This window comes from Anabas testudineus, chromosome 16 (genome assembly GCF_900324465.2).
Source record: "Anabas testudineus chromosome 16, fAnaTes1.2, whole genome shotgun sequence".
NCBI classification, from domain to species: domain Eukaryota; kingdom Metazoa; phylum Chordata; class Actinopteri; order Anabantiformes; family Anabantidae; genus Anabas; species Anabas testudineus.
In genome coordinates, this window is record NC_046625.1 from 11,475,924 (window position 1) to 11,490,590 (window position 14,667).

At 40.6% G+C, this 14,667-nt stretch overlaps 1 protein-coding gene across 2 annotated transcripts; it reads left to right on the plus strand.

Moving 5' to 3' along the window:
* The first annotated feature begins 1,075 nt into the window (after positions 1–1,075).
* On the plus strand, positions 1,076–14,599 carry ptpn3 (protein tyrosine phosphatase non-receptor type 3). Of its 2 annotated transcripts, XM_026372779.1 has the most exons (27): positions 1,076–1,212; positions 1,811–1,876; positions 2,391–2,532; positions 3,485–3,619; positions 3,775–3,817; positions 4,003–4,084; positions 4,646–4,690; positions 4,790–4,842; positions 5,013–5,130; positions 5,233–5,326; positions 5,413–5,501; positions 5,580–5,643; positions 5,858–6,060; positions 6,143–6,268; positions 6,763–6,924; positions 7,629–7,722; positions 7,802–7,879; positions 8,023–8,079; positions 8,872–9,028; positions 9,146–9,321; positions 9,628–9,718; positions 9,891–9,952; positions 10,052–10,198; positions 10,724–10,852; positions 11,964–12,109; positions 12,212–12,347; positions 13,954–14,599. In XM_026372779.1, exons 3-27 carry the CDS (start codon positions 2,464–2,466, stop codon positions 14,026–14,028), a joined length of 2,631 nt encoding a protein of 876 aa, XP_026228564.1. In that variant the 5' UTR covers positions 1,076–1,212; positions 1,811–1,876; positions 2,391–2,463; the 3' UTR covers positions 14,029–14,599. The 2 variants fall into 2 exon arrangements, with proteins under 2 accessions (XP_026228564.1, XP_026228566.1); XM_026372781.1 differs by lacking the exon at positions 1,811–1,876 and having other exon boundaries at positions 1,085–1,212.
* The last annotated feature ends 68 nt before the right edge of the window (positions 14,600–14,667 follow it).

The window sequence follows — 14,667 nt, forward strand, 5'->3', positions numbered from 1 at the left end:
GTTAACATGAGGGTTGTAGAAATTCTCATAAAGGTTTCAGACACTTTCATCTGTGTGGTGCAGATCAGTAAACAAGCTAATGTTTATATGTGTTTTAAAATGTGTCATTTGTACCTCACATAGGCACAGTGTATGTTCCAAGCTGAACAAACATGGCAGCAATAGTACTGTCTGCCCTGTAGATGGAGACACTAATCAAATGAACTGCTGAAAAATAGGCCATCCTGTTTTTTCTTTCACTACATGGATTTCTATCACTATAAACTGGCAATAACAGCATCATACAATCAGTCCAGGATCAGTGAATGGCTTTAATCACATCACATCATTTAGTATGAGAAAATAGCAAATAAGAATAGTTCTTTGTTCTGCTGTGTGGCTGCACCTGATCTGAAACTTTATCCAGTAGAAGGTGTCCCGGACAAACCTCTGTTTTATACTTCCCTCTCACTAGAGATGAATCATCTGCCTTTATTTGTTTAATATCATAATGAAATGAATGTCTTTGTGTGTGTACTGTTCGTTTGAAAGAGCCCTTTGAAGACATCACTTGGGCGTGTGAGAGCTTGTGCTTGGTATGTTTCACTGTTTTATGACATTTACAGATGTAAATAATTAATCAGACATAAAAAAAAAAACACTAATCAATGACAAAACTAATAATTAGTTACATCTCTATCTTTGTAGTGATCATAATAAAGCAGGTGTTTTAACTTTTTTTGGGGTTAACTTAAATACATTAACACTTTTATTATGCAAAATGAAATGTTTAATTCCCCAGTTTTTGCAAATCTGATGATTTAATGCTTTTCCCTTGAAATAGTTTGTAATTTGATATAATAATGGGATTTATTGGCATTATTCTAATCTAAAAGGGGTTCGTGGACGTTTCATTTGAATGTGGCTCAGTTCAGGACTTAAAATGAAATATTTAAACAGTGTGTATTACTTCCCCGTTACTTCCTTTGAGTACTTCCTCTGAGTAGCATTACTCTTTCCCATGCTTTTTTGCGCGCGCCCCCCTCCCCGACGTGAGCGCGCGTCTCACCGTGACCGCGCGCGCCGAAGGGGCGGGGCCGCGCGGAGTCAGCGGCGCAGCCAGGGATGAGAAACTTGTCCCGGATATTTACCTAACTCTACCTGGCTCTGTCCGAGGACTTCACAGCGGACAGTCCGAGGAATATGAACCGTCTGTGGAGCGGCACGGCTGAGGTAGACACGTCTTTCTTCTCTTTTTCACACTTTCCTTCCCAAAACAATCATTTGACCAAGTTGTACTTACGTGGACCGAAAGTTTGCCTGCGCCGTGTTCCTCCTTTTGGGTGTAGCTGCAGAAAACTCCAGGTTGTCAACAGGTTCCTTGTTCTCGCTGTGGCTCAAAGTACAACGAGGTTAGAGTTGAGTTCATTGTAGCCAGAATATGGGCCTAGTACTTGTGATAAGCAGTAGATTTGAGCTTTATTATATGTTAGGTGTTCTTATGTACTGTGTAGGACACTTTAAGCTTTGGCTGAACACTATGTTAAAAGCAACATCAACTTAGACACCTCTATGTTTGTTTAGCCGTTTATAGCTGTTATGAATTATGGACAAAAACTTCAACTTATATAAAATAAGATGCAACTTGTGAAACATCCAGTGAAGCCATAGTCTCCACGTCATAATGAATCTGCTTTTAAATGCAGCATTTAGCCTGTGAGACTGTTATTATGGAAAACCTGTCATCAAACTGGGACCTGCTCTGTTGTAACATATTCAGAGTATGTCACTGTGTTCAAACATTAACTCAAAACATTGTGTGTCCTTTTAGAAACAGTGGGAGACAGGCCGGCCCTGATCCATTAATCGTTCACCTGGGAACCAACACAGCACACATGTACGTGCATACACTTGGATGCATGTAGATGCTCACATACACACACACACACACACACACACACAGATTATCTGAGAATCAGGGTGAGATTTTGACTTTGCATGCAAACATGTATGCATTGCCCGTGCATGCATGTTTTGTGTTTGTGATCATGCACTGCTTCCAGGTCTGAGATCAGTTGTGGTGCTTTAGATGGGCGTGTTCAACTCTGAAAATGTTTAACATTCTTATCATTCAGCTGCCTGCCAAAGGCGGAGAGACACAGAGGAGAGCAGCAGGCAGAGGGAAGGGACATGTTCAGACCCACGCCAAATAATAAAGAATTGCACAAACGCACACATACGCACACACACAGTCACTCCTTCGCATTCACGGTGCATTACTCACTGCAGCCCAGTGCTCCATCCAGCACATATATTACTCACCACACAGTGTCATCCTCGGGGAGGTGCTTTCATTGGAAGACAACAGCCTGGAAACATCTGACACTGTTTTTGTGGTTGTGTGTTTCCAGGTCCACTCTCAGTGAAGAGCTGAGAGCAGGGTGTTTGTCTTGAGACGGAGGCAGAGTTACTGTGGTAACAGACATGCCAAAACCGGACCTGCTCTGCCTTGTTCAGCTGCTGGACGGCACTATTGAGACCTTCAGAGTCAGCGTGCGTAATATGTACATGCACATGCACACACACAATTTCCTGTCTGTGGCTGAGGAGATCATATGTTGCTCCTATCTGGCTCTGTGCTCTGCTAATGATCGTAGTGTCAGTGTTTGATATAGTGGCAGACTCTCCTTCCCCATTGATCCACATCTCTCGTTTAACATGGTGACCTTGGTTTAAACTACACCCTCATCTCCTGCATCTTACAGAGTTTGTCACACCTTCACATCAACAGCATATCATGTCAGACGCAGTCTGACACACACACACACACACACACATAGACACACACAAACATTCAGAAAGACAGTCGCAATATTGCTTTCGAGGACAGCAGCTGTGCAGCATCTTTATGTGATAGGTGAGAGAGCAGGGAGAGTGTCGTGGTTATAATGTGCAAATAGATTACATTGTTAAACTCTTAGTTACTCTCTTTATTCAGCTCCCATTTCATTCAACATTCATCATTGTAGTTTATGCAGATTTACCCTGAAAAGGAACACACCTTTTAGTCTGGCAAGGTCAGATTAAACTGGTCTTCACCTGCTTTTTGCATCTACAAAATGATTGTGTTTCCTCCTGCAAGAACACACAGTTTGACGCAGTTTACAGTAAACACAGTCCTCTTGTGACATGACTGAGCTTCAGGTAACATAGAGTGAAGAGGAATATGGTGAGAAAATGCAGATGAGCTGCATGTTATCCCTCAGAGTGATTAATAAACCAATAACAAACTACAGTTATGTTGCAGATTGGCTTATGGAAATCCGATTTCACCTGGTTGCATGTATTACTGATCAATCTGTAGACAAATTCACATAAACATAAAAATACTTTAATTATCTGTATATTAAAAACTGCAACACATTGAGCCACATATTTACATCGACTGTTCAAAGAATCAACCAATAAATACTCAGAGTTTTGGCTGGTTAATTCCCTCTCTCAGAAGCAGGATGAAGGTGTGGTTCTGTTGGACCAAGTATTCGACCACCTGGGCCTGCAGGAAAGGCAACTCTTCAGTCTGCAGATCAGAGAAACCAGCACAGCTATTGCCTCAGTCACAGCCAACACACACTCTCCTGTGAGTTCACTGTTCATCTACTGCACATTTGGGCTGAGATAGTAATGTATTGCACTCACTGATTGATGTTTAGACAATGATAACCACAGGGTATACTTACAAAAATGTTTCTAGCCCTAGTTAGCCATTATATTTAATGAATTTCTTTCTCGCAGAGATGGTTGGAGCCTGAGAAACCCTTGAAGAAGCAGATAAAAGGTATCTTACTCCAGAGAGTTTACTTTACTAGAATTACCATTCTAGTTAAATATACTTTTTATATATAAGTTCAACACATATATAAAGACGAGACGTAAGAGTGAAGTGATACAATAGAAGATTGAAGTAAAACTGTGGTCATAGATAAAAGTCATATTTGACAAGATGACATTTCTTTCTTTCAGGTCTTGTTTCTCCCTTTTATCTCAACTTCAGAGTACGATTCTTCATCTCTGATCCAAACTCTCTGCAGTGTGAACAGACAAGGTTAGTTTGTTTATGCCTCTCAGTTAAGTGTGGTGTTATGTATCAGGCTGTATGTAACTAGATATTGCTCTGAAGAAGTTGAATGACTGAAATGTTATTTAAGCTGTGATTATGGAAAAAATGAAGGAATTACTTATTAGTGTCTGTTTACTTTTGAAAATTACTATTAATGTTTAGCTCACCCCGAGATCAAATAAATACATTCCCTTTTTATGATGGAGTGGCAGCTCAAAATAAAAGTGAAACAGAAATTTACAGTCGTGCTCATGATGCTGAGAGGCTCTAATTAGAAACTATGCAATTTTGGAGTTATTGTAATTACTATTTTACAACCTGTAAATGGTGCTCACACCAACTTCTGAGATATATAGGTGTGACTGCAAACTTTATAAAAGCTCTGCTATATCTGACCTGGAACTTACAAACATGCCTAAAAACAAAACAAACATTGAAACCTCACATCAACCAAAGCCGATGGACGCAGAAGGACACAGACCTTTCTGCAGGACACAGAAAATGCAAGCTTGGGATGATAAACTTCCTCTTGTCTCATCTCGGCAGGCACCTGTACTTCCTCCAGATCAGGAGTGACATTAGAGAAGGACGGTTAGTAACGCAACACAAACACAAGCCCAAACTCAACAGCCCCTTCCCCTTGTGCAGCATTAAACTGTTACACTGTGTAATCATGGAGTATGATTGCAGGTTGCAGTGTCCACTGAGTGCAGCTGTAGTGTTGGCCTCATATGCCGTGCAGTGTAAGTCCAATGATTTATGACTTCATAATAACTGTGTGAGTAATTATCCCTGATGAGGATTCTCTCAATTAACAGCAGCTCCTTACAGTCACTTATGTCTCTCTGTGTGGATGTGTAGCTCTGGTTATGTGCTTCTGTGTGGACTCATTGTCTCTTTCCATTATCCATAGCGGAGATTGGGGATCACTGTCCATCCCGGCGCCCTGGTTACCTGTCAAAGTGCCACTTTATTCCAGAGCAGGATGAAGACTTTCTATGTAAAGTGGAGGATCTTCATCCACAGCACAAGTAATATTGTTTGCTTTGTCTAGTTTGTGTTGTATTCGTTTTTGTTGAGCAACTGGTTCCTGCTGTTGAATGTGACTCTTGTGTTTGTGTGCGTCTTCCCAGGGGGTTGCAGCAGAGCGAAGCAGAGCTGTGTTTTCTCAACACAGCACGGACGCTGGAGTTGTATGGGGTGGAGCTACATGCTAACACTACCATGGTAGTTTGGGTTGTTTACAGTATCATTATTTTGATTCCACTCATTTGTGACATTTTTTATCAGTTCCCTATCTCTCTTTCTCTCAGGACATCAACAATGCTCCTCTCATGGTGGGTTTGGCTTCAAGTGGTGTTGCAATATTCTGTAATATGATTTGCTCCAGTTTCTTCCCCTGGTGAGTAATGATCCTACTAATTAGACGGCTTGTTCTTGTATTTTCTGAGCTTTAACCAGTTGGATTCTACTTGTACAGGAACAACATTATTAAGATTTCATACAAGAGAAAACGCTTTGTTATACACCTGAAACGTAAACATGTAAGTTCCTCTGTTGTTTACTTCTTTTTAAGAATTGAATGATTTGTTCTGGTCACGTCCCTGATTGTATTGTTCTATACGCATGAGAATCTATTGAAAGTCAACAGTTCTTTGATTGTTTTGTTTGGAATCATATTTACTAACTACCATTAGAAATTTCATTCATTTCATTCTTTCATTCATGCTAAAACATCCTAAATTCTTTATGTTGCAGGGTGAGACCCAGGACTGTGAGGTGTCTCTGAATCTGCCCTGCCCCAAGACCTGTAAGAACCTGTGGAGATCTTGTGTGGATCACCACTCCTTCTTCTCCTCCAACCGGACTGCCAGGAGCCCCAAACACAACAACAGCACAGTTCAGTCCTACACAAAACTGATCACACAGCATCTGGGCCTCGGCAACAGTAAAACTGAGAGGTGATCCTCCGCCTGTATGTTAATATTCACATTTTCTTGTCATAAATATTGACTAGACCTTCTTCTCCCTTCTAATTTGCAGCGGTCCAGTGTGCCAGCGCGTGGTGGGAGGGATGGTGTGGAACCCAGTCCTGCAGAGGTCATTTTCCTCAGAACATCTCGAGACAAAGAGTCTGCCCTCCAGATCACCCCCGACCACCCCAAACTGGTAAGACCTGCAGTGTTACAACTGCAGCTACAACTCAGCCATGATTTTGGCAAAGGTCTCAGTTTCTCTCAGAAATAAATTCTTTTTTAGTTTCCTTTTTATGAACTCTGCAAGATATCTGTAAGTCTTCAAAAGCACTGATTTCAGTTTTAAAAAAAAAACCCATATTAAAAAGTATTTTTTTATTTCAAGTTTCAAATCCTTTTAATCAGTTATTAATCAGTTAGTTTTAGTACAATTATTTCTATATTTATATCCATCCTTTCATCCATCCATTTATATTAAGTTTTTTACTTAATATACACTGGAAAAATAGTGATATAATTGTCAATAAATTGATCTATTTGATAAATAATTCTAGGTTTTCCCATCCATATTGTTTTATCTTTCACAATGTGCCTGGTAAAACCCTGAAATAAAATTGTCTCAGTAAGTTTTACATTCACCTTAGTAAAACCCTGAAAACCGACATGACCATTTTGTCTATCTGACAGGCGAAGTCCTCGAGTTCGCCACGGCATCTCTAAACCTCGTCCATCCTCAGTGGAGCTGACCACTGACCTAAAAGACATGTCCGAAGGGGAGGATGTCTTCTACACGTACAGGGCGTCTGTGGGCAGCAGCAAGGATAGCGAAGGAGAAGCTTCACCACATCAGTGCGTATCAGTTACATCAGAAATTGTGTCTTTCTACTTCTTAGACACTTTCTCTCGTTCCAGTAGTTTTTAGTGGCAGAACTTGTCTTTGACTCAAAGCTTAATCATTTTTTTATTTGAAATGTAATTTATTGCAGTGTTGTGATCTAAGAGTTATTAACTTAACTTTTAAAACAAACAACATGATGACTTTACCAAGTTTTAGCTGATTAATATTCAGTTTTTAGAGAAACTGCCAGCTGATTTGGGTGTATAAACATTTTACAGGTGCCTTCATCCAAGATAGTTTTTAAAAAAATATAAATAAGCACTGCTCTAGACCAAAGCATAACAGACATGAAAATCATGTTTTAAGCTACAAGTCAGAGTCTTCCCGACTGCAGCCTCATCAGCAGTTGGAAAGCAGCAGAGTCTGGTCTCCCCCTGACACAGAGTCATGGACAGACGTCCCATGCGTCACATTAACATAACTTCTGTATTTCTGCACATTGCTCATGGCAAATTCATTCTTCTGTTCATTCATTTGGATTATTTTTTTATCTCTATTCTTATCTTAGTATATTTCTGGCAACATTTGTACATTTACACATATAGCTTTGTCTTATTTATTCCAGAATGACGATTCTTCAGTGGAAACTAACTCCTTGTATGTGAAAACCTGTTTGGCAATAAACTTGTTTCCTGTTCTGATTTTTCCCTTTCAGCATTTCTGGCACTCAGCACCAAGGACGAAATGAGACTTCGTTTCAGACTGATGACAGTATTGGAGAGGACGACAGCTCACATCACTATGACAAGGTCTTATCAATAAATAAATGGACTACTGTTTATCTATTCAAGCACGTTTGTGTTGATTCTCACATTTGTGTCTATGCAGGGCGATCTTGGCGATGGTGACTTGATGCTGATATGTATTACTCCAGATCACGAGGGCAAGTTTGGCTTCAATGTTAAAGTAGGTCTCTGTCTAACTCCCTTTCTGTGTCTCCAAGTCACATCACACAAGACAAAGTCCAACAATGTTTTGTGTTTAAACACATGATATTTGTGTTGTCACTCCTTTTCTTGATTTCCTTATAAATCCCCAACTCCTCCTAGGGCGGGGTGGACCAGAGGATGCCTCTAGCCATATCCCATGTTAAACCTGACTCTCCGGTAAGAATTCACTCATGTGTGTTTGTTCGTGCCAGATCTGGTGTGTTCAAATTGTGTACTTTCTGATGTAATGGAAGAACATTATTAATTGACAGAGAGATATTTACTTTACATTGTCTTTATATTTGCATGTCACATCTATGCACTTCTATATACCTCACTTCTTTCTTCATACTACAGCCATATTTTGTTTCCAATTTCACCATAATTGTAATTTAATTACCTAATTATATATTATAATTTAACCTTAAACTTTTTTTTATTTTATTATTTTGTTCTGTTTTTATTCCAGATTCCAGATTCTTTGTGTTACGTGATACCTTTGGGTTTTGGACTGTTAGTTTGATAAAACCAATAATTGGATGTTGTTACTTTGGTGTTAGGAAATCGTGATGGACATATTTCCACCATATATTAACTGATAATGAAAACAAGTGGTTGGCATAGTCTGTCCAATAACAGAGTTTGCAGAAGACACTGATATCTGTTTTATCTGTATCTGATAATAGTTTTTTTAGATCCAATAATAATATATAAAATGACATTTAACACAAAAACACGAAAAAAAATATCTTGAGACATGTGTTTTATATTTGTTTATCTTTACTGTGACCAAATCACATTCATTTTTGTTTTCCATCAAAACCATACACATAGGAGGTTGAATTACAAAATGAAATTACGGCTAGCTTCTACGAAAATCAAACAATATAAACAATACATGGACATACACTGTGGGTTATTTAGTGCAGATTGCATTCATTTTAGCATCAAAAATAACTCTGTTTACAGGCAGGTCGATGTGAACCTAAACTCTTGGAGGGAGACCTGGTGGTGCTCATCAATGGTCGAGACATTTCTGAACACACACATGACCAGGTTGTCATGTTTATACGAGCCAGCAGAGAGTCGCACTCCAGACAACTGGCCCTGCTCATCAGACGTAAAGGTGAGCATGCAGCTGCGAGAGAAAAAGTGCTGAAGCAGCGTGTGGTCCAAGTGTGCACTCTGTCTGTCATGTCTCTATGAATTTTAATGACAGCCTTGAACTGTCCTTGTATTCCAGGTCCTGGCCGGGCGGCACCCCTCCTGCAATTACCTCCCGCCCTCACACTCACCGGCCAACCACAGGGAGACAAGCCGCAGTCACCCAGTCAGTCGGAGCGGGTCACGACACTGGAGGAGTCAATGAGACAGCTGGAGAGAGGGATTCAGTCTGGCACACTGTGTTTCCATTTTGAGGTATTTAATATTCAGGTGGATGGGTGTCTAAAAGTGTATTTACAGGTTAAACCAAAATAATAGGTGTATTTGTCTTTATTTTAAGCAGGATTTAGTTTGTCCCACTCAGCTATTTGGGGGATCGTAATGAAACTTTTAAGTGCTGTGTTTGGGACAGATGTTGGCCCTAATCTTCACTTGCACTGGGTTCCTGACAATTTAAAACAAAGATGCCGTGACTGGCCTGGAATTTGTAGTTTCTGTTTGTGTATGTTTCTGTGTGTGTTTATGCGCACGTGTGTGTCTGTTTGTGTCTGTAATTTGTAGAATTTATACAGAAGGAAGCCTGGTTTGTCTCTCAACTGTGCTCGTCTCCCAGAGAACATGGACAAGAATCGATATAAGGATGTTTTACCTTGTAAGTGCTGTTTATTCTGACTGTCCCTTCCACGCGCAACCCTTTCTAACTCTCTCACCTTGATTTGGAGCTCACCCCTGTGGCACCTCTTAAATTATAATTGGCTGAACCTGTCACGCGTTGACGGCTGTGTTATGACCCTCACATCCTGCTGTCCTGCTCTCCCTTCAAGATGACGCTACAAGAGTGGTGCTCCAGGGCCAGGAGGACTACGTCAACGCCAGCCACATCACGGTGAACATCACTGCTATGAAATTGTGTCTCCTGTCCCTGTTTGACATTTAATGTAAACTCATCCTCTGTCTGGCATGTATGTGTTTGTCTGTCTCTTAGGTGGCGCCCCCAGTGTCTGGTGTACGTTTATGTTATGTTGCAGCTCAGGGTCCCTTGCCACAGACCTGCACTCAGTTTTGGCAGACTGTTTGGGAGCAACAGACACACACCATCATCATGCTTACAACTTTGACAGAAAGGGGACGGGTATACATACCTTTATATGTTCTTACTCACAAACTGTTAACAGCCACAGCAGTGAAAATTACTAAACAGCAAGGGAAACACTACATTTAACAAGATATTTGAACACGCTGATTACTGCGGCAGCAGATTATTGCATGCTGTTTCATGTTTTATTTGATTACTCTAATTAACAGGGTTGCTGTTTGCACACAAAAAATAATCACGTTGGCACAGTTGTGAGTAATTACAGGGTTTCACCATGCAGAGAATAGCTAAATGTAAAGGGTGAGTGGGATACCAATGAGATAAATAATTAGATTTAATTTAATTTCACTCACACAGATATATACATACACATCAGTTTGCATGCTGTCAATGATTATTTGCTTTTGTCCCTCAGACTAGGAGGTGGAACATACAATAAATATGATTTTTATTTCTTGAGAGCAGAGCTCAGCTGATGTAGCAGCATTAGTAAACTGTATCCTGACAGACGACCCATGTCAGCAGTAATGTAATTTGTTGGTGATGTCATATGCTTTGCAGACAAAGTGCCACCAGTACTGGCCACATCCACCAGAAGTGAAGGATTACGGGCACATGCGGGTGAAGTGTCACTCAGAGGAGTGTAACCTGGCGTACGTGACGAGACATTTCACCCTAACACACACAAAGGTGCAGTAAAAATATACAATAGAGCTGTTCTGACTAATTAGAAAATTGATCTGCAACTATTTTTATATTTAATTAATTGTTTAAGTCATTTTTAACCAGCAAAATTAGCTTCTTTTCTTGTCTTAACATTAAAGTAAATAGAAATGGAAGTGTTTCTAAACTGTTTTCTATAGTTATTAGTTGCAGCCTCACTAGCAATGGTCGCATTTGCTTTCATATCCACATGTAACATGATCAAAGCATGACCACAATTAGAAAGCACAGAGCTTTTCTGTTTGTATGTTTGCAGTGGCATGTAATATGTTTGTGCCATATGTCACATAAGAGAGCTCACCACAGGCAGCAGCCACTCCTGGCAAACTAGCTGCAGCCGAAATACAGGCACTTCCGTGTCAGTCCCTTGTGGTGTGATGTGCGTGTCTGTGTTGGTGGGTATGTGTATTGGTGTGTATTGACTATTACACACCAATGTGTGACATGCATGTGTGTAGCCGGTGTGGGTGGACAGGTGTGTTGGAGGGCGAGCGTTTCTGCAAAGTTTATCTGATAAAAGCTAAAACACATAATCATATTAAACTAGCTGTTTCCACATTACCTTGGATAGCGAACAGGTAAATAAACAGATCATGCTCAAGGAGGCATGAAGTATGAATGTACACACATGCATGCCCAGATACTGCAGTGTGGGCCCATCTGTTCCTCTGGCGGAGCGAGTTAATCCCTGCATGGAGTCACAGGCCACATGCCCATTATAAACTCTAAACTAAGACTTTTTTTCCTGTTCTGGTCATCTTTCCTCCCCACCTGTTTTTCTGTTTTCATCTCGCGTGTTGCTTTTCACTTTCTAATCTCAGCGTCACCTACTGCTCACGTGCACGTTTTGTTCTCCTCACCTGCTCTGATTTTCCACTGCACCCTCTGTTGTTTTTGTTGCCTCACATACTGAGTATTATCAGAGTGTTCGAGCCTGTAGCACTGCAGTATTGTTGATAGTGTGGTTCCCAAATGTTACATGTTTATCATTTACTTTTTAAATACTGGTTATTTAATACTTTAAATCTCAGTTTTTGTCAATGTGTGTCATGCTGTATGTAAATGTGTGTGTGCTCAGCGAGGTGAGGAACGTGCAGTCACACACTTGCAGTATGTCGCATGGCCGGACCATGGCGTACCCGATGACCCTTCAGACTTCCTATTGTTCGTCAGCTCAGTCAGGGAGAGAAGGAAAGGTGAAGAGCCATTAATGGTGCACTGCAGGTAACACACAGAGGTTATACTCTAATTAAACACTGCTAACATGTACTGTACTCGCCCCTCCTATACCGCTAATACTATGTTTGTTTTGAATCACCATTTTAGCGCTGGGATTGGACGGACAGGTGTACTGATCACCATGGAGACAGCACTGACTCGGTTGGATAAGGGTCAACCGGTGTTCCCACTGGACATTGTCAAAACACTGAGAGATCAGCGCGCTATGATGGTTCAAACCACGGTACAGAGAAACAAAGCGTGGATTTATGTTTTGTTAAATGATAAATCTCTTTCCCCTTATTAAATTCTTTGTTGAAGTTGTATCAGAGAGCAAGGCAAGCTTGATGTAAGGTGGGATGTAAACACAGAGAACAGTGGTGTTTGTGGAGAAGTGCTATTTAAAAACTCCAATTAGCAGAAGAGTTCAAGTAAATATCAAGAATAAGGTTTTTGGCGTGGGGTTAGTCACAGTTGGAAGAGATTTTTATGTTCTGTTTTGTATGTTAATGTTTAATATTTGTATGGCACTCAACCAAAGACATAAAACTGTGGTTCCAGTTGATTCATCAGAAAAACTCGATCACAGAATCATTAGAAAACAAAAACAATAACTGGTTAAACCATCATAAGTCACTGTACTGCTGACCTGTAAGATTTAAACAAATTCAAGGAGGTGTTTGCAAACAATTTTATCTTTTTTTTTCCACTTTCGAATTTCAAATTGAACATTGATTTTGTGATGTTCAAATTAACTTATCATCATTAGGCACACTGCAGTTTGAAATGTCAGGAGTGAAGTTTAATAGAGAAACGGTGAAAGATTACAAATGAGTTGCCTCAAACCTGAAAATAGTAGAGAGGGATCAAATTCACTGCATCCCAAATTATTTTTGTCACACATGGGCTCCTGTCATATGTAACTTTTATTAATGCATATCACATTGATGATTGGTAAACTGAAGCGGGCAAGCCATGCACTGTGACACCTCAGCGGTAGTTGTTGAGTTGGAGGATAATGTTACTCGTTGCTTTAAGTGCAGGCCATGCTGGGGATATAGCAGTCGTCCGGTCACATGCCTGGTTCTAGGGCACTGCTGCTACCCTTATCACCCTTATTTTGAAAGGAGACACGGTTCCTGAGGCTTTTTTCTTTGATGTTCTTGTACTGAAGTAACCCTTTCTCAGCTTTCACCTCATACACATTTGGTTCTCAGTAAAGAAAAGAGGCAGAGTCGGAGGACAAACCTTCACATTAGGGATCGATGGTCTGACTTTTTGTCACTCAACCCTAAACCCACTAGTCCCTGCTGATGACTTAAACCTTGTCACACTCATTAGATGGTCTGAATTGTATCATGCAACCTTCCTCAACAGATGGAGTTGCCCAGTTGTCATTTTTAGCCATGCAGATGGTGTCAGTGTGGAGGCCAGCATCTGACTGTTAGTCAGTCTTTTGGTTCACTCTAAAATATGTCCCCACTCAGCCTCAGCTGTACTTTGTGGTTAGTATTAATCAGTAAATGTAAGCTTGCAAACACAGTGAACTAATGTTCTACCATGGCGAGTATGAATAAGTTGCCATTGTCATTGTGACCATGGAGAGTTTAGGATTTAACTCAAATTATTACTGTGTCTAAGTACTGCTTCACAAAGCTGCCAGGATAGTTAAACACACTTAGTCCTGGGCCACACACAGGCCCAGTATAAGGAGTAAAAGGTTTTGGCTATGTAGACTACATTTATTACCAGCATCACAGTGTTAGATTTGATGACAAAAAATACTGCCAGTGTTATCCTTTAGAAACTCTGCTGTTGTGCAATAACATGTTGTATGTTGTGTGTTTCAGTGTCAGTTCCAGTTTGTGTGTGAGGCCATTCTGCAAGTCTACAAAGAGAAACAGGAGGGGTCTAAAGCACCGTAACTCAAATCAGCAACAGGACCAGAACAGACACACTTGTTTGTTTGAGCATCATCTCGTGGAAAAGTGACTTTCACAGGGGGCCTTGCTGCGCTATAGCAGATGAACCTCTGTCAGGCCTATGGGACTGGTACGCAGACTGGGCAAAGAGAGTATAACCATTTTCAGAAGACAGCTGTCTGTGATCTAGATTCAATGTGAGAATATAAATCTTACACCTAGTCTGTGTTAGTGTTTACTGATTACTGTGCATTAAGCTTGTAGTGACTGACATGAGCTGCTAATTTCTGTCCACGAGGCCCCTCAGGAATGATGCCTCTAAGCTATTTGTGCCTTACACTGACACCTCCCAGCTAATGGATCGAACAGGGCAGCAGAGGGATGCCAGGATCGTTATAATCTGTAGTTTATCTCTGCGTGTAAAGACAGGGAGCAAGGCAGACTGTAGATCACTGCAGATGATAGTGTACGATCATGGTGGTACAGAACTGCACGCTAATTGCCAGAGGAGCACCAGACCTACTGTTCATCGCTGTTAAATTATTAGGACACTAAATAAACACACTGATTTATACTGATGTGTCTGCTTTATCGTGTCTTCTGATAGAGAACGTTGTAAATTGGATCATCAAACGAGGATAT

Coding starts and splice junctions, on each gene's coding strand:
- ptpn3 (XM_026372779.1), top strand. CDS start 2,464: ATGCCAAAACCGGACCTGCTCTGCCTTGTTCAGCTGCTGGACGGCACT. Junction 4,085..4,645: donor CTGCAGTGTGAACAGACAAG/GTTAGTTTGTTT, acceptor TCATCTCGGCAG/GCACCTGTACTTCCTCCAGA. Junction 6,269..6,762: donor CCCCCGACCACCCCAAACTG/GTAAGACCTGCA, acceptor TCTATCTGACAG/GCGAAGTCCTCGAGTTCGCC.